The sequence below is a fragment of the Rhinichthys klamathensis genome, unplaced genomic scaffold (assembly GCF_029890125.1).
Source record: "Rhinichthys klamathensis goyatoka isolate OS25496 unplaced genomic scaffold, OSU_Roscu_1.1 h1tg000566l_1, whole genome shotgun sequence".
NCBI classification, from domain to species: Eukaryota; Metazoa; Chordata; class Actinopteri; order Cypriniformes; family Leuciscidae; genus Rhinichthys; species Rhinichthys klamathensis.
The window spans coordinates 1,075,396-1,100,901 of NW_026607032.1; the positions used below are offsets into that span (position 1 = coordinate 1,075,396).

At 37.8% G+C, this 25,506-nt stretch overlaps 1 protein-coding gene across 1 annotated transcript in view; it reads left to right on the forward strand.

Annotated features, from left to right (window-relative positions):
* Positions 1 to 25,506, forward strand: part of b4galt2 (UDP-Gal:betaGlcNAc beta 1,4- galactosyltransferase, polypeptide 2) — a 120,279-nt gene that overhangs the window by 39,525 nt on the left and 55,248 nt on the right. Inside the window, exon 3 of the mRNA XM_056239529.1 lies at positions 14,171 to 14,406. Within this exon, the coding sequence (XP_056095504.1) occupies positions 14,171 to 14,406 (236 nt within the window). The remainder of the gene's footprint in view (positions 1 to 14,170; positions 14,407 to 25,506) is intronic.

Here is a 25,506-nt window from a genome sequence, read left to right on the forward strand (position 1 = left end):
TTATGTTTACTATTGACAGAAATTGCTGTTCCGAATTCTTCATACATCTTACTAGACCAGTTTTTTTTGTCTCTTTGTGGTGGGATTGAATTCGTAGCGGGCTCCTAGAATAAGAACCTCTCATCTTTTAATTAGAATTACAGGATGTTGTCTCTCTTGCCACACAATCGTTAGTCAGGACAACAGGAAATGGGAATGAGTCATCATTAATGGCTTCAGCCATCTTTCAATGTTTTCAGATGCCAGTGAGCTACTAGTGCTTGATGAACTCTGTGTACAGTCAGTGCTGCTTTTGCTCTTATCTATTGTACACTCAGAAATGTTGCTGAGTGGACCCACACTATGTGAGAGGATTGGCAGGATCGGAAAAGGATGTTTTTGTGTATTGCACAAAAGATGTGGTGTACATGAAGTGTCTTATGATTCACTTAGAGAAGACAGCGTATATGGCACCTTTTCATTACAGAAAAAGTCCTGGTGGTAAGTGAGATCGACTGAAGCTTTATGGCTGCTTCTGTGAGAAATGGCTGTAGCACACTATTTTGTAAGGGATAATATTGGGCCTGTTTACACCTGGTCACTTTATGCATTTTTACTGATCGAATAGCTATCCCATTTTGTTCCAGAAAGAGGAACAACTGTTCAAACAACTGTCGCCCAACTGTTCCATGTATACTTGGCCATAGGGCTGTCACGATGTTAGATTTTTCACACCACGGTTATTGTGGCCAAAATAATTCACAATATCGATATATTGCGATATCTATAGAATCTATAGGGGGGGAGGGGTTAATCCCCATTAATCCTCATTAATTTGATCTACAATCAATAACTGAGACGCCAGATGTGCGAGTCCTGGATGAGCGGGCTGATTTACAACATTGTATTTTACACGCTAAATGCCGCGATCGACCAATCAGAATCGAGAATTTCAGAGAGAAGTTTAATGGAGAACAAGTCGGTTCCGGAAGTAAAAATGCCTTTCATTTTCTACATTGAGGAAATTATTTTGAAAACGATAGCTAATAAACCTTTAATAAAACAAAATATCATAACCGCAAACTCGTTGCCTTTCGGCGAAATTTGTCATTTTGACATCGAAATAAGCCATTCACATGATTCATGCAAATCCGAGGACTCTTCACTTTAATATATATATATATATATATATATATATATATATATACACTCAGCTAATAGATTATTAGGAACACCATACTATTACTGTGTTTGACCCCCTTTCGCCTTCAGAACTGCCTTAATTCTACGTGGCATTGATTCAACAAGGTGCTGAAAGCATTCTTTAGAAATGTTGGCCCATATTGATACTAGGATAGCATCTTGCAGTTGATGGAGATTTGTGGAATGCACATCCAGGGCACGAAGCTCCCGTTCCACCACATCCCAAAGATGCTCTGTTGGGTCGAGATCTGGTGACTGTGGGGGCCATTTTAGCACAGTGAACTCATTGTCATGTTCAAGAAACCAATTTGAAATGATTCGAGCTTTGTGACATGGTGCATTATCCTGCTGGAAGTAGCCATCAGAGGATGGGTACATGGTGGCCATAAAGGGATGGACATGGTCAGAAACAATGCTCAGGTAAGCCGTGGCATTTAAACGATGCCCAATTGGCACTAAGGGGCCTAAAGTGTGCCAAGAAAACATCCCCCACACCATTACACCACCACCACCACCACCACCAGCCTGCACAGTGGTAACAAGGCATGATGGATCCATGTTCTCATTCTGTTTACGCCAAATTCTGACTCTACCATATGAATGTCTCAACAGAAATCGAGACTCATTGGACCAGGCAACATTTTTCCAGTCTTCAACTCTCCAATTTTGGTGAGCTCTTGCAAATTGTAGCCTCTTTTTCCTATTTGTAGTGGAGATGAGTGGTACCCGGTGGGGTCTTCTGCTGTTGTAGCCCATCCGCCTCAAGGTTGTGCGTGTTGTGGCTTCACAAATGCTTTGCTGCATACCTCGGTTGTAACGAGTGGTTATTTCAGTCAAAGTTGCTCTTCTATCAGCTTGAATCAGTCGGCCCATTTCTCCTCTGACCTCTAGCATCATCAAGGCATTTTCGCCCACAGGACTGCCGCATACTGGATGTTTTTCCCTTTTCACACAATTCTTTGTAAACCCTAGAAATGGTTGTGCGTGAAAATCCCAGTAACTGAGCAGATTCTGAAATACTCAGACCGGCCCGTCTGGCACCAACAACCATGCCACGCTCAAAATTGCTTAAATCACCTTTCTTTCCCATTCTGACATTCAGTTTGGAGTTCAGGAGTGTCACGTGTTTAGTTCTGTGTTTCTGTATTTGGGTTCATGTTTAGTGGTCATGTGTTTAGTCTTGTGGTTTTGTAATATTCTTGGTTAATTGTTCCCTGCGTGTTAATACTCTTCCCAGGTGTTTCCCATTGACCACACCCTCTCGTTATCATGTTAGCTTATTTAAGCCTGTGTGTCTTGTGTAGTCTTTGTGAGTGCTTAATGTTTGTGAGCTGGTTGTTCTGTCCTGACCTTGTTTCTTGTTCCTGAGTTCACGTTTCTGTAGTTAGAGTTTGTATGTTTAATAATGGATCCTACTCTCTTGTTCACTTCAACCGGCCGTGACAAGGAGATTGTCTTGACCAGGACCACACCCCTAAATGCATGGAAGCAACTGCCATGTGATTGGTTGATTAGATAATTGCATTAATGAGAAATTGAACAGGTGTTCCTAATAATCCTTTAGGTGAGTGTATATATATATTAAGGCTGAAATCTAAAGTTTATCATTTTATAAAACTTTTTGTTTTTGTAAAAAAAAAAAATTAACAAGTAAAATGAGTTTGCAGATATGATTATATTCAGAGGTGCACATGCATGTTAAAAAGAAATGATGCGCAGCAGAAAACGTGGAGGGAAGTTGTTTGAGTACCAACATTTTTGGGGACATGGACACGTTTACTTAAGTAGGATTTTTCTTCATCTCTGGTAAGATAGCAATCATGATGATGAGTGTGTTGATTAATTTTTAGGGGTGCAATGAATCGCGTGATCCGTACAGACCAGGCCCCATGGTTCGGCACCGGCACGTATTTGCAGATTAACTGCTAAGTTTAACCATCATAGAGTGAAAGTTTATAATTTGGACGTGTTTTGTTTTGGCAATTTACACATTCAAACGATTTTAAACTCGGAAGAAAAGGCGAAAATCGAGACTCGCATGCTGTTATCTGTGTGCACAGCCTCACACACCTGAAGAGCGCGCACGCAGAGAGAGAGAGAGAGAGAGAGAGAGAGAGAGAGAGAGAGAGAGAGAGAGAGGCATGTTTCAGACAGCACTCAAACACCAAATTGATTCCTCTTTCGCGTTTACTTGCGCTTGAGTGGACACATACACACAAAATTGACAAAATACACATCTTTGCAAGTATTCTCTCGGTTATGTCATAAGTGAACAGTTGAGAAAGAAACCGGATGTGTGTCAGTAGTATATTCTGTCCGAGCATTCGGTCTTAAAGGGACAGCAGCCTAATATTCCTGCTGTTGACTGTGTCATTAATGTTAATAAAATGAAGGAAAAAAAAACATCATCATCTACCATGTTTGAGAGAAAAGAAGATAGTGAGTAGAGCAGTCAGGAGAAAAGTGATGGCGAAAGCTTGTAGGATAAGTGTGCCACGTATAAAGTGTGAGTACCAAGCAGCATCTCCAGGTGCTCCCTTGAGAACCAGAACAAAAAAGGTATGTGCACACCTGAATATATTGTTTCTATATATAATCAACAGCATTCCCTGATTAAAGCTGGTAAGTACTTTTGTCTTTTTGTCATATTTTTAAATAGCTTTTTGGTTCAAATCAAAGTTTTATTTTTAGATTAATGTCGTAGTTGGTCTGTTTGGGGCATGGCTTATAACTCCTAAACAAAGACTGTTTTAAAAGTCGTGTTAATGTTAAACAGCATCAAAACAGTGATCAGGAATAAGGGTTACACACAAGCAGGTAAACATGCCCCCATTTTTCAGACGTTATCATAGTGTCCAACATGAACTGTATGCGATTCCAAAATGTCAGATGTTCTAGTATGTTGTTTGTTTTGATAAGAGAGATCTTATCAAAATCACCTTTCATCTGCTTCATGGGTAATCTCTCTGTTGTCAGTGAACCTCTTTGCCTCTAAGCAGTTATTTAGCATGCCTATTAGCAGCACAGCAATATTTGAATGCTATCATTTATAAGCACCTGCTTTGACTTGACGCTGTGTGCCGGTTGCAGTGTAGCATGCTAGCATTCATCACGTTCTCCAGTGTCTTCCTTACTTACGGCTGGCTGACACCAGCACTGATGGGGCTGCTCCATCAAAGGGCTCTAGTATCTGTCAGTGAGTCACCAAGTCGCTCTGTGAAATGTCAATAGAGTGCACGGCACATTCGAGGATCAGTTCATTTAAGTTGGCACATGCCGAATGGATGAGCAGAGGGTGAAACCATACCCTCTGTGAAAGGTTATCTCCTCACCCCGGTCTTCACCTTTGAAGTTGTGCTGCGCTAAACAATGTGTTATTGAGCAGGATGTAACTCTAGAGTTCCACGGACTCTGTTGATCTGCCGCTGAGAACAGCAGAGATGATGAATTATTGAGTCCCGGGGCGATAGAGGCATTTGGAGGCCATATTGTCCTGGTCTGTGTGAAATTTTAAATTGTGATGGTCAGAGAGAGGGAAGCAGAGTTCAAATACGTGGTGATTGAATCAAATGAGTAACATTACAAAAGGGTGCTTGCGCTGATATTCTCCAGTGATCTGTAAAGGACAACACTGGCTTTTATTTCCCACTGCATTGAGGGTCATCTAAATTCAATGATATGATTTAACTCGGATCTGAGTGCAAAAATGTGACTTGAAACTTGAAAGGCCCGTTCACACCAAGAACGATAACTATAAAGATAATCATAACTTTTTTATTTGTATTAGCCTCTGGTAATGTTCTGGTTGTTATAAGCTGTTATAATATGTTGCAGTTATTTCATCTGCCACTAAAGGCTCAAGCTCTTTAAAGTCAGGTAGATTCTGATTGGCTGTCAATTGTGATTCCAAAGTTATCGTTCCTCTGTGTCATTGTTGTTATAGTTGTGGTAAGGACTGAATTAGAATGATTATTAAAACTTTTATGGTAGTAGTTAGGGGTGGGAGAAAAAATTGCTGCACCGATGCATCGCGGTTCTCTCTCCAACGAATCTCACTCTGTATGTGCTTTAGAAACAACCGTATTCTGCCTGCTTCTAATTCCTCACACACACCACTCAAACCTTTCATAAAATAATCTTACATAAAGTTTGGGAAGGTTGAAATGAATTACAAGGACATTCGCAGGCTTTATTTGCAATGGATAGGTGCTGTGCTTGATGTTATGCTTGCAGTGTGTGGTCTCGCCCGCTGGTATTTTTCTTACAAATACTCTACGAAGGCATAATTTATGTTCTTTGGAATGCAGTGGGGAGTGGGCATTATGAAACTCACTGACAGAAGGCTGCTTTCAATTTCAAATGCTCACGTGCACTTTGTGCAAGATTTATGTGCGACTCTATGTGTTAAATCTACTTGCATCTCAAAATGCTTTTATGATGCGAAATTAATGTAAACAGTCAATTATGTCTTAAGGGATTAAACAGACAGGACAAAAACATCTTATATTTCAAAAGAGATCTGTGCATTAGTGTGATTACAGCTTATTAAAACATTGGCTGTCTATGATGTCATCATAATAATCTAACAACAGTAAAGAAAAATCTCTCTCTGAGAAAGAAAAATCACTCACTGCTCAGCTCTTGAATGGAAACCTTTCAGATACTCTTAACCCTTTAAGTGTCACCCCTCTTTTTTGAATAGACATAAAAATGCACATTTCGAACTTAAATGGTTGTAATTCAAGAATGCTTTGGAATATAGACGCAAGATTGGTTGTTTTAAAGAAGACATATGGCAGATTTTTGTAGAAGTGAAATAAATTAAGAAAGTGAAACAGAAAAAAAAGTTATAGAAGTTTGAGTTTATGGAAATCTGCAATGTAAAAAAAAAATATTATTCATATTTTATATAAAATATATATTTTCAAAATCTGGGCTACTCTAAAACTGCAGAAAAATCAAAGCCAAAAATCTGAACAAGTTGTGTTTTAAAATTTTAGGTTGATATCTCAAAAAATGAGCTTTCAGTAATATTTTGTTTGGGCGCAGTACCACACTTTTTCACTTGGTCACAACCAGACTCCATTACTGCCCATATAAGGGCGCCTCCATTTCCATATGTGTTTTGAGTGATCTGAACCATTATTTCCACAATTTTCATACAATTTATGAAGTAGACATTCTATTCAGAACTAGTATGGGAAGTCTGGCAGATTTTTATATGAATTCAACCTCTAAGAAACACATACAAAGAACACGCATGTGCGTTATAGCTCGCTGCCACATCACAAATGGTGAATTTATTATTTTTTTTCTTTATATTTAAAACATTTTCAGACCTTTTTTTCTAAAATAATTGAATGGATGTTATCTTTTGAACTCTTGGCATGAAAACAAACTGAGGTTTCTACCATTTTTTCATGATCAAAGAATCGGATCGGATCGTGGGGTGCCTAGGATTCCCAGGCCTAGTAGTTGTTATAAGTATCGTCTTTGGTGTGAACAGGCTTTTTGACTTGTTTTGAGTGTTGAGTTGCAGGGCTCCAATTTAAAGAATTGTGAGCAACAGGTGTTTAGATCTTCAAATTTCGATCTCCAGAGAATTTTTTTCTCTGAATATCAGAAAACTGCTAGAAATTTGCCACTTGTGCAGTCTTTGTCACTCTTTTCTGGTAAAAAATAATAAAAATTCTAGGAAATTTATACAAATAATAATTTAAAAAATGTATATGTGAAATTTAATTGTTCTCCATGGTTTATAACACATATTGAAACCTTGAGCTTGACTTTGTATACTCTGTATAAAAAATGGCGAAGGGCAGTTTGGCTTGTATGTTTCTGCACACCTTGACTTTGAACTACCACCTGCTGAGGTTTAATTAAACATCTGATATATACAGAGCTGTGTTGCTTTGAGCACTGCTCTGCCCAGTAGCAGTTGGTTTTCTGCATGGATGAGGTGTGTGGAGCAGCTGGTGTGATACAGGTAGTCTGGGGTTTCATCTCTACAGCCTAAAGGAGTCTGTTCTGAGACTTCTCTCTCTCTTTCTCTCTATTTATCTATCGATCTGACTGTCTGTTTGTCTGTCTGTCCTTTCTTTCTGGCTGCGTCCGAAAACTTAGGAAGCTGATGTGTTGCCTCACTGCCTTATCAGGCAATGCCTTTGTAGACAGCGTTTGCGCACAAAGGCACCTCACGAAACTGATTTCAGACAGCGTAACAGTTTAATGATCTACAGCAAAATAGAGCGAGCTTTGGTGATAACTAAGCAAAATATTTTTACTACAATAGTTATTTTTCGCTAGAAATGACGTCAGAAGTGGAAAACATTGGCAAAATAAACTTACATTTACACACAAACTGACCTCCAACCTCCTTTTTAGCTCAACTGTCACAGAATGGAAAGCTCATGATTGTGGGATATCAAAAAGATATTCAAAATCAATCAGATGAAGTTATCTCAGGAAGTGAAGCTAACATTGGATTGGGACTTGCCGAAGGCAGCATTTTTAAGATTTCAGACGCAGCCTCTCTCTTGTTAATTTTTAATTTTTCAATCAGCCATTGTTACCTAAATGTTTATTGCAAGATATAAAATAAAGGAAACATCTAGTTAAAAATAATCATGCCATGTTTTCCATTTCTTTTTCACTGAATGATCGCAAGGAAGATGTTCATGATGAATTCATTAGGATTGACAAGGCTCCATTTATGTGTTCTAATATAGAGGAAAAACTAATATTGTGAAACATTTTTACCATTTAAAATAACTGGGTTCTATTTTACTATATTTTAAAATGTTATTTATTCCTGGGGTGGCAAAGCTGAATTTTCCGTTCTCAAGTAACCTTTGTTATTATGTTTTTGTTAAATGATTATGTTTATAATAAATGTCTCTACTATCACTTTTGATCAATTTAATGCATCCTTGCTGAATAAAAGTTAAAAATCTCACTGTTTGGGATGTTGCAAGTTGCAAAAAAGGAGACAAATTATAATAAAAAATCCTCATTGTGAATATATTGCAAAGTCTCCTAGCCCTGCCCTAGTGCCATCTCAAAATTTAGAGACATTCATTACAGCACTCTCCTCCTGCCCACACCCCCTTAGTCATGTTCCCTCAGCCCATTTCTCTGTCATTCTCTCTTTTTTGGCTCTCCGATTGTTCGCCTCCAGTTCTGTCCTCCCACTCTCTCTCTCTCTCTCTCTCTCTCTCTCTCTCTCTCTCTCTCTCTCTCTCTCTCTCTCTCTCTCTCTCTCTCTCTCTCTCTCTCTCTCTCTCTCTCTCTCTCTCTCTGTCTCCCCCCCCCCCCCCCCCCCACCATCATTACCTCTACTGCTTTACTTCTCATGGCTCTCAGCGTGCAGTGTTATGTTCAGTGACTCCTCCATCTGTTCATCTTTTCCTCTTCCTCTTCCTCTCTCTCTTCTGCTTCAGTGGTCACTTACAGCCACGTGGTTCTGCTGTGTAGTTCACAGGGCTGCCAACGCTCCATCACCAAAGCTGGAGACATAGCTGTAGAATACGGGAATGACCCAGGGTCTCTTAAAAAAACATTTGCTGTGACTAAACACACTTTTCATCCTCTCTGTATACATGTATTTCCTCTACCAAACACAAAGGAAAATATTTTTAAAGATCTTTTTTTTTTTTTTACTGTTTTCGTCCATACAACAAAAGTCAGTGGGTTCCAAAACAACACTGGACTCTCATCCTGTGTAACTGGAGTAACTATCATCGTGTGGACAATGCATTTTCCTTTGTGTTCTGCAGAAGAAAGGAAGTCATACAGTTTCAGAATGAGCCCTGTGTTAAAGTTTAGAGCCGGGTAGAGGATGTTCTCACTGTTTGGATTTGAGCATTACAGCAGGTGTCAAAGTAAAGAGAAATAATTGGATTGAGCTTGAGCCCAGTTTAAGTTAACTAGATTTTACAGATACTACAAATGTCCTATCTGAACAGGAAAGGCGAGACCTCCCCCCAACAATGACCCAGTGGGTGACATTTGTGTGGTGGTGAAGTGGTTGTGCATTTGACAGGATTCGTTTCTAATACTCCCTTTCTCTCTACAGTATGTTCTTCTCCTTTCTTTTTTCTCTCTCTCTCCCTTTCTCCTGTGCTCCAGCTGCCTACATTATTATTTGTGGTGATGTTGCGTAACTTTGTTGGCTGTTGGCCTGAGAGCCATGCTAGACCTCTGCAGGGGTCAGAAGAAAGTGTGATGGGGATAGAGAGAGAATTAGAGCGAGTAAGCCAATGAGCAAGTGTGTGTGGCCAGGTAATAAACCGTTTGTGCTTTGAGGCACCTACAGTAAAGTATATTACAGTTTCATGGGCTCATCCCCCATGGTGGCCTGGCTGATGTTATGTAATGACATGTTGGATGCACTTAGTAAAAGTCCCTTCAAGGCAGCCCAGTATACGTGTCTTTGATGCCCAACAGGGTAATGCTATTTTCTGTAGGTTTGGGAATTAGGAAAAACTGAAGCCCTGTTTGTGAACATTATATTTCAATAATATATTTAAAATCAGCAAATATTGTACAAATCACAGTAAAAAACAAACATAAATAATAATAAATAACTAAACAAATAAATACACAAATCAGCAATAGTGCTAATCTCAGTAAAAAAAATATTTAAAAAATATTTTTTGTTTTCAATAAATTATTAGAATGAATATATATATATATATATATATATATAATGTATTCATATATTTACAGTAAACGGTTCGGAACATTATATTGATTTTAGGGTCACTGTTCAATACGAGTTTGGTACAACAAGAATAATCAAGAAATCCCCAATTTTCATTTATTTTGAACAGACAGTAGTGCAATTTACAGTTTGTTCCACCTTAAGCGTCTCCCATCATGCATTATGTCCGTGAACTCGCATGCCCCGAAATCGCAAGATGTCGAGGAAAACATTCCACTAAGTCAAATTAATTAGATACTACATATAATTTTGTAGTAAAACATAAAGTGTTGCAAATTTTATTGGTGCAAATATGAGTAGGGTATGTGTATTTTGTACAACATCTGCAACTGCTTTTTATCACTTAATTAAGAAGCACCACAATTTTGAAATGGTGTCTTCTGTTAGTTACGTAGCAACTACTGAACAGACATTTTGCAAACACTTGCCTTTTTTTTTTGCAAGACTATAAGTTTGTCCCATTGGGTAATCAAAAGTTCTATACAAACTTGCAGTTTTCACGCCTACTTGAACACTTGGGCCAAATAGAGGAAATACGTCATGTACGTAAGTAGACAAGTGGTCAAATGCAAAGACCGCAAGTGTGGGTATTTAGACAGGGCAGTTGTATCCTTCATTGCCCGAGAAATGAAGGGCGCATTTGAAGTCGCTTTTTAATCGGGACAGCCTTCGTCGCACCGCAGTGACGCAATCGGCCTTCGAATGCAGCCTTTGAAGGGTGCAGCCTCCGAATTGGGACGCAGCTCTTGTTTTGTATTGGTGCATAGATCATCCTTTCTTCTTCTGCTCATTTTCCTGTTGTGGCGGATAGCGAACTGCGTTGCATTAGCGTGTGCGTGCCCCATTCTGGATTGGAGTGTGGATCGCTGTTTGTACCGAACCGTGATGTCCATATACGATGTCGGTTCGGGATGAAAACGTACCGTTACACCCCTAATACAGTATGTATTGAGCATTTATATATATATATATATATATATATATATATATATATATATATATATATATATATATATATATATATATATATATATATATATAAAATATAAAATATATATTTTATGTATATTTATATATACATACTATATGTATACTGTATATATATATATGTGTGTGTGTGTGTTAATAATTAATATATTAATATTATATATTTAATTATATATTCATATATGTTATATATTTAAATATAACATAATACATAATATATTTACATTATTTCAGCAATAGTGCTAATCACAGTAAGTCACCTGACCCTCCTGGAAATAACATAGTAGCGTGGTGTAATTACTGCTCTCTTCATTGTAGTATTCATCAGATATTCATTATATATTTAATTATATATTTATATATGTTATATATTTAAATATAACATAATACATAATATATTTACATTATTTCAGCAATAGTGCTAATCACAGTAAGTCACCTGACCCTCCTGGAAATAAAATAGTAGCGTGGTATAATTACTGCTCTCTTCATTGTAGTATTCATCAGACAATCTTTGGATGTAGCTAAGATTAGGCTGCACACTAAACATGTTATGACGAGGCGGCGGAAGAACCGTCCGGAGGCAATTGTTTACCTCCTCCAATCTTATCAATGGCCTCAGTCATTTGCGATCAGAGTGGAGGGAACACTGTACGTGAGCAGCCAGCCACTATTGCAGGTGTTCAGATTGCAAGGTATTCATCTCTCTAGACCACTTTCTCTCCATTGCCTTCCACGCTAACACTTGACTGCTTGCCTGACTCATATAACGCCATTAATTAGAAGTAGCTGGATCCAATGAGCCTTTGTAGAGATCACTTCAAAGGGACCTTTGGAGAGATGCGGCACACGGTGACGGCACGCACTGGATTTATTGAAAGAAGGAGCTTGTAATTAGGTTGGTGGATGCTGTGTTTCAAAAGAAGTGGACACAACAACCCTTTTTTCTTACATTCTATCTCTCTGTGTCCATGAGGAGCGGCCAATTATAGCTTATTTATGGAAACAATCTGACTGAGCACAGGATGAGGATAATACAACACACACTGATGGGTAATGCCATTATAAACATCTGAATATGAAATTGTCACGGTCAACGAAGCTGATTGAATGATGCTAAAGATACAAACACTGATCTTGCATTCAGAAGGTCTTTTAAGGACAAGTACCCTTATCTCCAGTCTCAATTACATCCACAACCCTGCAGGCCTGCCGCTGCTGCTTATTTTAATGATGTGGCTGATAGGGAAACGAGCACAGGTGCAGCAATAGGCCTCGCATGCAATCAACATTAAATGTATTTTTAACCGGACCTGTCCAATGCCTCCCAAAATAGATTAGCAGCCTGTGAGATGTTTACACAAAACTGCTGTTCTTCACATCTAAAGTGATGTGATGTTGCTGCTGCCAAGGTCAGCTCAATTTCTGTAAGCTCCATAAGGCTTCCAGGTGTCGATGGGTCAGATTTCACAGAGGTGCTTGATGTTTGATCTTTTATAATCACTGTCTGTGACCTACGTCTACTTTAGATTTACACTGTATATAAAAAAACATGTTGTTATACAGTACTGTTTAAAAGTTTGGGGTCAGTAACATTTTTTTTTTGTTTTTTTACCTTTCTTGTGCTCACCCAGGTTGCAATTATTTGATCAAAATACAGTAAAAATATAATATAAATTATATTAACTGTTTTGTATTGTAATGTATTTTAAAATGTAATTTATTGTAGAATAGAAAGTAAAAAAAAAAACAGAATTATTTAAAATCTTTGAAATGTTTTGTGAAATTTATAAATCTGTTTACTGTCACTTTGGATCAATTAAATGCATCATTGCTGAGCAAAAGTATTAATTTCTATTAAAAAAACAACAAATTGTTGTCACGATATGGCTCATTAACAATATATGGTAATGTTTTGTTTAAATAAATTGTTAAAAAAAACAAGTCTTCCAATGCTTTTTCAAAAGAGAAGCAACACATCATTATGATGTTCAGTTTAAAAAAATGGATATCCATTTTGAGATATACCAAAGATTACATTTAACAGTGATAAAATGTATTATTTTTTACAAATAAGTCTTGTGAGCTCAGTGACCTTAGTGAACATTAGATGACTGCAAAGATAATCTAAATGTCTAAATAAACACTTTACAATAAGTGTTCATTAGTTAACATGAACTATCAATGAACAATGCTTCTACAGCATTTAATATTCTTAGATAATGTCAATATCAACATTTACTAATGTTTTTAAAATCAAAAGTTAAGTTAAGTATCTGTTAACATAAGTTAATGCACTGTGAACTAACATTCCCGGAATTTTCCTGCTGCTTTCTTATTTCATTAAAATTAGACTTCTACTTTTAGATAATGCACCTAAATTAGCCTAATCGACCAATCTTCGCTTGTATTTCACAAGTTTTGTACAACTGAAGTGAAACAACAAATTATTGTTAACACAATTTGTTAATTCATTGCTATTAGCTGATTTAATGATTCAGTTCAGTGTTAAAAATAATTTATTGCTTCTTGCCAAGTCTAATTATTTTGTTAATTAAGCTTTTTTTTTTTTTTGCCCCAGTTATTAGCCAATCACCTCGCAGACCACTTGCAATCCTTCACGGACCACAGTTTAAGAACCATTGCTTTAGCTGATTTACAGATAATGAAAAGGCTTGCTTTATAAAAGAAACTCAATCACCCTTGAAAGGTAGCATGCTCTTGTCTGATCTAGACATGTTTATCTAATATTTTCCTTCATTACCATATTTGATTCAGTTACCGTAGCTGATTTGCAATGCATTAGATTTTTCTAGACAGAATGATTCTTTATGATCAGATGAGAAAACATCATGCTGTTACCTAAAAATGGCCCTCCATACATATTCAGTAGCAGCATAGACTCCTTCTCTAATGAGTGTTGTTGAAGTCCCTGCGGCCAAAATTACATCAATTCACCAGCAAATAGGGATTAGATTGTGGCTAGGTGTAGTCGCAAAATCTTTTAGTGTTAAGACTTGTGCAAAGTCTTTGTATGAACGTGTAATCAAGCCTTACTCTGCTTTATTGATTGGTTGTCTCAACTTAAGATCTGTGGATCAATGAAAAGGAAGAGGGACTCAAAGAAACGTTTGCGCTCCCTCTGCTGGACAGACAGCTAGTGATGATTGTATTGTAATAATCTAACTTTAATCATTCTCAGATTCACTCTGCTGTAAAGTAATGCTGTTGAAACTCTCATAAGATCTCACTGACCCTCTTTTCTGCTCTGTTCTGCAGTGGGGCGTCTCCTCATTGAATTCAGCTCCCAGATAACCCTCGAGCGGGTACAGAGAGAGAACCCTAATGTGACAGAAGGGGGGAAATACACTCCTCCGGACTGTCGGCCCAAGCAAAAGGTGGCCATAATCATCCCATTCAGGCACAGAGACAACCACCTGAAATACTGGCTTCACTACCTGCACCCAGTCCTGCGCAGACAGAAGATTGAATATGGGATCTATATCATCAACCAGGTTAGTGTGTGTGTGTGTGTGTGTTTGTGTAGGACACTTGAGCTTTTACCTGAATCCATATAATCTCTGTTGGAGAATCTGTGTTTTCGAAAATGATATTTGGTTTCTAGCTGGTCTAAGATGGTTATTAAAGGGATACTTCAGGATTTAGCATTAAGCTTTGTATCAGTAGAAAACCAGTAGTATTTTCGAATTAACGTGCTTTTACCATTTTTAAATTTGACCATTTACCATTCATATTAGGGCTGTCGCGATAACCGCAATATTGCGGTACCGCGCTACTGACAGGCCAACCGCAGAGGAATGCAAGTAACCACAGCAACTGCCAAACCGCGTTTTCTTTTTTCATAAGGCCACCCATCGTAGTTCGTACCATGTATTGAATGTTAAATAAGTTAATAATGATAACAAGACTGTTTATCATGGTGATTTGTACAGAGGCTTCGTGGATTTGGACTTAAGCCTAAACAGACAGTGAATGAGATCGACTGAGCGCATGCGATTACCTGCGTCTGTCTTTGAAGTCAAATCATGTATATTCGTGAAAAGGTTGCCGTTTCCAAGGAAAGCGAAATGTTTGTCGTATCATCCTTTTAACGTGTAAGGGTAGGCTATTTACCGTGAATGGCGTCAGCGCTGGTCAGCATTACACAGTGCGAGGAAGCCATGGGGGGGAAAGCAGCGAGTCACGCATTGGTCTCTATTAAGTGAAGCATTGCTTCAGCTTTGCCCAAAAAGTGAAGCATTGCTGGCCAGCTGAGCCTTGAAAAGTGGAGCTCAAAGTTAAAAAAAATAATTAACGCCTCGTTTCATTACATCTATCATTTAAGGAATCAGCTTTTTTGAACGTTTTCGTTGAATGAACGGTTTAATGACTCACTCAGTCTATGACTCAAAGACAGTCCGTTGGCATAACAATGTAACTGCGCGCTGAGTGACAGTCTTTCAATGCGCAGAGACGCTGTTTAGTTTCGGTTACATTGGTTACATTGTTTTTGTGTATGCTGACCACATCATAACACGTATTTATAGGAACAAATAAATATAAATAAATAAATGCCGGTAATACCGCATATCGCGCTATTGAGCCACTCAAAATTACCGCAAGGGAAATTCCTTCACCGCGACAGCCCTAATTCATATCCCCCTGATATGAGAGAAAAATATTTTTTTTGTCTGGAAAAAATCCTCCGATGACGCAAAAATCGTCATTTTCGTTCGGAGGATTTTTGTGCCAGAGGCTAAAGACTACAGCCAGTGTTCCGCATGTTTTCACCACGCCCATATGGGGCGGGATCTCACTCACAGAATTTAAAGATAGTGTCAGCCATCTTTCTGTAGAAGCTAAGCTAAAAGGCTTTTGCCTCTTGGTCTGTGTAGAAAGTTTGTATAGTAGGCTAATCACGATGGCGGAAGATAGTTTTAAAGTTGAAATGGCAGAAGGGGATTTCGAAGATCTGTTGCGAGAATCTGATGCTCGCGGCTACCTGCACGAGCCGCAATACAGCGATAAACGGTTGCGGGAGATGGAGGAACAAGAGGCGGCCGGAGCGAGACCTGAGCCCGGCCAGACTCGCGAATCTCAGCGATGCCATTTTCTTCTGGACGAGATCGCTGAATCCGCAGAGCTTTTAATTAAAAGTTATAACTCACATTGGTTGTGGTTCTTTTTATAAACCTTTAGTGTTACTAGAGTATGGATTAGCCTAGATAATGTATTAGCTTAGAGAAATAGTGATTTCAATTGGAGTTCATATGCAGATCTACTTAGCTACTCTGTTGACATGGTCTTGCCTTGCATCATATTTTTAATGTGAAAGTGTAAGTTGTGTTATATACATTAGGGTAGTACATCCCGGTACAACGCAATTTAGCACCATTTCGATGGAAATTTATCAAATAACTCACGGTGTATCAAAGCAAGCCTAGTTGTATCCATTTTTCGGATACTGCCGCCTGTAACCGGTAGGTGTGGTTTGGGAATGGCCTCGTAAGGGCAGCAAAGCAAGTGCATTCTGGGAGTTGTTGTCTTTCAGCCACATGAGTAAAAAATACATTTTCTGCCTTTTCTCAGTCTAGAATGCTTAAATTAAAAAAAATAATTTCACATTTCTACTAAATAAATGACCAAAATTAAATACACATTCATCTTCCCAGAGGTGAAGTATCCCTTTAACAATTCTAAGCTAGGTATTAGTTCATCTAAGCTGGGAATTTAATGATTTACCAACCATCAAGGTTGAAAAACTAACTTTACCAACTTACCAATATACTTCAATATACCAATCTATTTCAAGCATAATTGAATAACGAAGTGTGATTTCGAACAAAATAAGGCCAAAATGAAGTTTGCTTGATGTTCGGTTCGGGAGTTTGAAACCACTTCCCAAAGTGAATTTTCCAGAAAAACTTGCTCTGGCTGGTAAACACCTTAGAACTACCATTAGTCTGTAGCGATCACACCATATTCTTTGGTTTGGCCAGAGGAGAACTGGCCCCCTGACTAAGCCTGGTTTCTCTGGCTTTCCATTTCTGTCACCTGATGGCTTGCTTAGTTGGGGACACATAATATTTAGCAATATCATTGATCTTCCATAATTGATTAACTTTACACAGTTCTTGAAGCAAACTGAATCAACAATGAACGGACTTCAGCTGAATAATGACAGAGCAGAACCTAAATCTATTTGCATCATTGATCAATATTTTCCTGTTTATCACTATAAAGATGCTTTGAAACAGTCTGTATTGTATAAAGCACTATATAAATCAAATTTACTTGACTTGATTACGTCATACGTTTTTGTTCTCTGGGCCTCCTCCTTCTTTGATGTTGAAGGCTTCTCGGGTTCATTTCTCCTGTTCAGTCCACCCAGGTCAGATGTGAGTAAAAACATGAACACACTGGAGAGCTGCTTTATAGTTTAAATTGAAGTTGTAATTCTAATTTCAAGTGACACTGACAGTGTTTTCATGTTTAATACTGTAAAGCTGATTGCTTTAAAGCTGTCTATTGTATGGTATATAATAAACAAGACATGACTTGACTGGAGTACTGAATGGCAGAGCTGGTGCAAACATCCACATCGCTTTCATCAGATGCTTTCTTAACTGCTGTTTTCTCACCGCTGTCATTTTTGTTGTGAGTTTATTTTGTTATTGAGAGGAAAGAGTTTACAGTTACCTCTGCTCTGGTATTTCAAACTTCTTTTTTACCTCCAATCAAAGAATGAAAAAGAACCATGAGTACATCATGGCTTTTAAGCTGATGTAGCTAGTTTGTTAATGGTCTAATGGTGCGTTCACGTGCTATGGAAAATATGATATTTTCCACTTGTGAACTGGTATTTACCAGTGTGTTGCGTTCAAGTGCTTTTGTTGTCGTAATGTGGTAAAAAGATGGAGATCCAGACCTGTTATTTAGCTAAAACTATTTTAGATTGCTTAAGTCATCTGCTACAGCAAGAAAAGGATTTATCAAAACTCAAACGGTAAATAATATGCTGTATATTTTCTAGATCATGAATAGTACATATTTTTACCATTCATGACTCTCGCGTTGCTCTCCGCCATTTTGAAAAGGTCAAAGGTTATCTCATCTTGGCAACTCGTGCATCAAAATATTCTACGAGTTGCCCAGTGGAAAATACCACATGAGGGGGTGTTCATGTGCATTTTCCACGTCGGCTTTTGGTATTTACCATAATTACCATAGCACGTGAACGCACCATAAGACTTACAGCCTGGGCCAGCTAGTGACCACCAGTTAAAAAACAGAAACCATCTGGATTTTCCAGCAGGAATGTCAGAGAATGTAGTTCATTTGGTTGGTGTGAATGCTATTTTTACGTGAACAAACCTCAACGCATACATAAAAAAGTTATTCTTCATTTAAAGAATGAATGAAGTTCACCTTCTTCTCTGGAGTATCATCTAGCTTCAATGGTAAACAGCTGCTTCTATTAGTAGTACTCACTGTGCTACTCACATTGATGGAACGCCAAATATTAAAACCTCTAAACCTCTAGGGGATGCTGTCAAGGTTAGCTAAAAATTGTAATGGGTAACAGGGAGCCAAGAGGCTGTTTTATTGAATGGAAGTCAATGGAGGAGATACTTTAAGGCCAATTCACACTGCTCCGTTAGACGCTGACAAACACCAGATTACAGTACGCCACTTCTCAGACATCCCACGACCCGAAAACAAGCGCCGACTAATGCCAACAGATGCCAACAGGGGTAACACTCTGATCATCTGACAAAACCCCACAAAGTGTCTGTTGCCGTTGGTCGGTGCAGGGAATCTTGGCCTTTAGAATGCTAAATAAACTGCTTTTGTGCAGAAATAGCTAATTAAGTAACATATTGACTTGTTTGTTAATCTTCAACAGATTTGCTATCCGATGTCCATTTTGTTTTTTCTTTTGGAACTCATATATTTGATTATATATTATATATATTTGCTTATTTTTCCAATGATGTAGACATGGCCGTTGATATCTCCTCCAACATCTGGAAAAATACTACCAGAATAAGAGACCTGTGGGGGTCGGGGAAGTTGGTTAGGATTGAACTCTGATTTGGACCAAGCAATCGAACCATTTGTGAAAACAGCTGGAAGTATTGCTTCTCTTCCGCCTCCCCCTCTTTCATCAGTCTGTTGTTCTTTGTGTGTAGTGACCCTGGAGGGGCGGCAGAGATGTTCATGGCCATGAGAAATCATTAGCCTGCTTGCCACATTGTTGTCTGCCTAGGCCTGTTGTTTGGGTTAATGAGTTTGCAGCTATCCATCTTCAAAGTTTTCAGAGTAATGATGTGACCTGTCGAGCAATGAGCGCTGTGGAGCAACAAAGAAGGGCAAAGAGTCTGTAATTGATGGAGCATCGACTGAACACTGGGCTAAGGTTACCTTTCTTAGAGCTATCACCTCACTAAATGCAGGTCAAATATGTGACAGGTTGATTTTCATTGTCACATTATAATTTGTTTTTTTTATCTCTTAGATTTAAAACCGCTTCATAAGGACATAAAACTAGTCCGTTTTTTAGTGCAGTCTTTAGTATCCGTGTGACAGTTGGAGTTGTTTTAAAATGCAAAGCACTTTGGATCTTCCTCAGGCTCAGCCTTACAATTACAGATAACTGCAGACTGAATAGTTTTAGCTAGTCTTGTCAATTGATTGCAAATTTTAATCAAATTAATTACAGGAAATGCTGATTAGTTAGTTAAATGAATCACGATTAACAGCATTAATCAGTATTTGCTGAGAAGAGACCTCAGAGGACGATAATGTGAAATTAAGTATATGATGATGAGTATAGCAGACTAGTCAAAAAATGTATAATTGGACCTACAGTAAGTTTATCATTGGCCTACATTTCACAGTAATCCATTTACCTAACTGTTTTCTTTTGTAATAATTTAAAATGTAATTATTTCTGGCTAGAAATAATGAATAGAGAATTCAAAAGGAGATTTTTTTCCCCATTATTTTCATTATAAATGTCTTTGTCACTTTAAGTCAGTTAATACATCTTTGCTGAATACAAAAAAAGAAACCTTAATTCTCTTTAGCCATTTCACTGTATATCTTGTTCAGCATCTCCTGACATGAGAGCTATGTTAAGTTAAAAACAGTTTCAACATTTTAAAAGGCACTTTGAAAATGTTTTGTTCCATTCCGTTGTGCTCCATCCGACTATTTTTAAATTAAGAACGCGTCATGTGCGAACATCTTGCTCGTTCTGGTGAGGTTTGACGAGACACGTTGCCTGTGGGGGTGACTGCAGGTTCGCAAAAACATAAATGTTGTAATTCAATTTCTTTGATGGTAGCTTATTAATGAATTTACTTATCCACACTTTTGATGTTTTCTGTTATATTTGAACTCATTGTAGTCCATCTCATATCACACAAATCTCCTCTTCTGACTCAACACTTAGTAAAAAACCAGTGTTGGGCAGTAGCGTCGCTACAAGTAGTGACGCTACTAGTTTAACTACATTTCTCAGTAGCGTGGTGGTAGCGTCGCTGTTTTCTGAATCAAATAGCTTTCCAGTAGCGAAGCTCTTTTTTTGATTAAGTAGTGCGGTAGCGTCCACACAAGCTACATTTCCCCAAGCATTTCTAAAGCTTAAGCTCAAATCGGAAATACAACTACTAAGTATCACTGATGCATAAAGACGATTTAAAAAGGAATCATGCATGTTCTGCGTGTCTCTGTGAATGAATGGCTCAGAAGCGCGGATTCATTTACCACACACACACACACACACACACACTGAAGCACGCTCGCGATGTTTTCAGCCTATATGAGGACATTCATACGTGCACTTCATCTACACAGCCGCTCTGAGAGTCACTTTAGAAGCATTTTAGCTTGATTTGAGAAAAACTATCGTCATATCAAAAAAAACACAGAGAGACTCAAAGGTCTACATGGCAACCTGTCAAAATAAAAGGTTGGTTTAACCTTTGAAGAAAGTTTTGCTTAAATCATTAGGCCTACATTTTAAACAAATTGGTCATTACAATTTAAACCATTAAAAAAAAAACATTTCATAGCTCTCTTAAAATGTAATTTATTTTAAAATTTTAATACATTAGTATTAAATTGTATACGTTTCATGATTTCAATTAATTACACGTTTTTGATTACTAAAATTTTATTTAACCATTAAAATGGGAGTCCAGAAAAATGAAAACGAAATAAAACTGAATTTGGAATGTGGGGGAAAAAAATTTATTCTATTTTTAAAAACATTTTTTAAAAAAAATGAAAATTTCATAGGGCTCTACAAACCAGCTTTTTGGTGCATTACCACCACCTTCTGCTCCGTATGGTGTGACATCACGTACCAATATCAATCCTTGGGCTGACACGTGAGAAATGTACTTAATGGAAAAAGATGCACCCGCTCTTGAAACCTGGTTTTGTTATAGTTTTATATAGTTATATGGTTTTATGTTATGTTATGTTTTTTTTGTTTGTTTTTTTTGTGCCAAATTGGTTTGGAACAGTTGTTGAATAAACAATTGAACTGACAAATTCTGCCTGTCTATATTTGATTGACAGTTTTATTGATCACTGAGATCACATATTGACTTGGAATGAAGTATAAAAAATAAAACATTTTATAAAATGTAAAAAAAAAAATAGCTTACATGTAGTAAACTACTTTTGCCATATCGCTGTAGCTTAGCTTGCTACATTTCCCAGGGTGGTAGCTTCAGTGTAGTGAAGCTACATTTAATGTAGAGTAACTGCTAGCTTAGCTCACTACATTTTCTAAGTAGCTTGCCCAACACTGTAAAAAACTTATGCTAACATTCATCTGTTTAGTTTACTCAAGCAGTTCTGTCAAATTGTGTTGAGTGGGTCTCATCAAAAATGTAAAATGTGTAGCTAGTTATTTGCGCTGTCAGAGCTGAGCAGTGAGGAACGCACACCATATGCACGTACACGCTCAATTGTGACATTATGCACTCTGCATTTTCATGCAAGTAGTATCAGTAAATTTCCAAGCTCAGCTCAGTATAACAGAATAGAATAAGAATAAGCAACAGAATAAGCTGAAGGCCAGCGTTTGCTCTTTTCTCAGAACAAGGTGTTTGCTAAATGAGTCTATGGGTCCTATTTTAACGATCTGAAACGCAAGTGTCAAAGCGCAAAGCGCAAGTAACTTTGTGGGCGGATCCCGGTGCTGTTGCTATTTTCCCGGCGGGATAAATGCCTCTTGTGCCTGGCGCAAATCTAAAAGGGGTGGTCTGAAGTAGCTTCATTATTCATAGGTGTGGTTTGGGCGTAACGTGAAATAAACCAATCAGAGCGTCATCTCACATTCCCTTTAAGAGCAGGCGCGCTTGTTCTAAAGCGGATTCCTATTATAACGGCGGATTTGCCAGGCTTGCGCCAGGAGCGGTTCGCAGCCGAGGAGAGCAACGTTCTCGTCAGGGCCGTAAAACACAGAGAAGTGACATTGGGGATGGAGAAACCCACCCAAATTAACTTCTGTTAAACAGGCGTATGATAATTTGGGTAAATGTGTAAGCTACATGTATGCTTTTATAATAAATTGTCTATCTATCTATCTATCTATCTATCTATCTATCTATCTATCTATCTATCTATCTATCTATCTATCTATCTATCTATCTATCTATCTATCTATCGTAATAATGTATGATTTGCAAAAATGAAAACTGCTGCTTAGATGAGAGAATCAAAGTGTATGCGCGTTGTGCACACGCTACATTGATTATGGCCAAGCATGCGCGCTTAAAATAGCATTATGAACAACGTGCAACGCGCCACTGACTTTAGACTAGGTTTTTTCTGGTCAGTGGCGCAATTGTCTTATAGAACAGCAAAATAGCATGAGGGAAAGTTTGCGCCGGAACACGCCTCCTCTTTGCGCTGAACCGCCCCGGGGAGCGCAAGTGTATTTCTTAGTTAACCGACGTGTGTCTGTGGAGGGAAAAGTCCGCTTTGCGCGGGTGCAAAATAGGAATGATACATGCGTCAGTGTACTAAGTCATTTGCGCCGAGTGCAAGATAGGGCCCTATATGTTGAAGTATCTGGTACATCCAGGGTAACTGTTTACCTACCATTAGGAGAAAAAGACAACAGGACCCTTCCAAATTTAAAAGCACTACATATGTTATGTCATATACATATGTACATATGTATATGTACATATGTTTTGTGTCTCTCCAGTTTGTGGGTCAACTGTTTTGATATAAAGTGCAGTTTAGAAATGTTCTTTAATTCACTTTTGATTGAAGGCTGCCGCTGTGTGCGTGTTGATCATTATCCATTGTGTTGATAATAGAACATTATACATTGAAATACAGAGTGAAATTATCTTCTATTTTAGTTGAAGAAAGTATTTTTTCTGACAATTACTTTATCTCACACATTAGGCTATCTAATTACATGTTTAATTTACCTACGTAAAATGAAAAGAAAATTAAATATGCTACAGACATTTTCAGTTGTCTAATTCCACAGGCTTTTCTGTTGCTAAATTGCTTGTATCCATTGCAATCTTTCTTTAGCATCTTTTATTCAACTGGCTGGCAAAATAGAAAATCATTTCTGGATTTTCTTTGCTTCATTTTACATGTAAAAAAAACATAATGTTTTTGGCCTGTTTGTCATTATAAAAATTCCTGTACTTATCACAGTTTTCCCCTCCATTTTCAGCTTTTCTTTTCTATAGAAATTGTATTCTCTTTTGGTATTGTATCAAGCATACCAGAGCAGATGACTCTTTATGTCTTTTCAATCCTGTATGATTTTCTTCTGTGGAACATAAAATAAGATATTTTGAAACTCAGGGATGTCAAAACATCATTTGGAACCCTTTGACTTTCATTAGCCTATGTGGACAAACAGTTCTGTAAAATATTTTCTGTTGTGTTCCACATAAGAATGAAAGTCATACAGTTTTAGAACGACATGCGGGTCAGTAAATGATTACAGCATTTTAATTTTGCGGTGAACTGTCCCTATTAGGTTGTCGAATTGTACTAGATGATGTAATGATGTTTTTTTTTTTTTAAACAGACCATTTTCACAGAAACTTTTGAGTTTATGAAAAATGGTATAAAATCACAACTTTATGAAAATCTGCTTTTATTAAATTTCCTAGGCACTGCATTTTAATGACAATCCTTCTTTTTATCACATTATTAAGAAATTGGAAATGTATAGAACCCTTTCTCTTTTCTTGATCTTGAGTCAGAGCTTACAAAATACATAAAATAATATAAAATAGTCTCATTAGATTGAAGTGAAATATTGATATTGAAGTGCCCTCTATTGCAATAGATTTCCCCTTTCAAACATTCATGTTCACAAATGATTTGCATTATTACAGGAAAGCTGCCCTGCTGACTCCTTTGTTTAAGCAGCGACGGTCACAGATCAGTGAATCTGATGAGGACGATGCATCATTGCTGTGACCTCTGCTGCTTGCTGTTGAACTGAAATAGTTTGAATCTCGCTGGATCTCATCCAGTTAATGCAAAGAGGACAGACACTGAGTTCAGCCAGGTTTTCTCTTAAAGGTTTACACACAAACACACACTGCCTATGCCGAGTCATTCCTCATCAGTATCACCCACTAGAAAACACACTGTATAATGTGAACACAATAGAATGTGACAGGTGCTGAAAAAATAAAAACCATTTAAGGCAGGTCAATAAGGACTCTCTCGTCTCGCACTCCCTCCCTGTTTGTCTTTTCCTCTTTCACTCTCACACTTTCTGCAGGATGACAGTTGGGAGTACTTCATGTATCATGCTCACTAGAGTGTTAAATTATTTTAAGTGAGACTGCTTTACCCAGGATTGGGGGAAGACGTGCAAATTCTTCAGATCTTTGGGCTGCCGGATAAATGCTGTCATGTCCCAAGAGTTTTGTAACGTTGGGTTTGGAAAGGTGCACCGGTAAGATAGCCCTCTTTTTTTCTTCTCACGTCTGACCACTTCAGGAGGTTTGACACTGGCTTAACAAGTTTAATGCTGAAATATTTATTTTTGTGTATAAAGCAGGGTTTTTTTCCTCCATGAAAGCCAAAGTTAGTTTGGTGAGGATATTATGTTCTGTGCACTGTTGGGATTGATTAACCGACTGTTGATTAGTGAGTTTGACTATAGTTCAGTTACATTAGACTCGTCCAGTAGTTCTCCGCTGGTGAGTAATAACACACAAACTCAAATACAATTCTAAATGTAAATGATTAAAGTCTGTACGTCCTATCAAATGGTGTTTGCATCTGTCACTTGGAAGAATCTAAAGAATATGTCAATTGGATATTTTCTAGATGAGGAATTTAAAAAGTGTTGTTAGACAAACTATCAGATAAGTTGTGTCTCTGATTCATCGCCTTTGAAGCAGAGCTTATTCAGTAGCACAATTACGTCGCACTTCACCGTTCAGATCACCTGCGGGGAGCAATGTTTCCATTGTTAGCATAATCCTTACAACTCTTTTGTCTGAACTCCTATTCATTTTGTGCAATTAAAGATATAATATATCTTAAAATATAGATATTTTGCCTTTTTTGAACATCTGTTGGCTACCATATTGAAG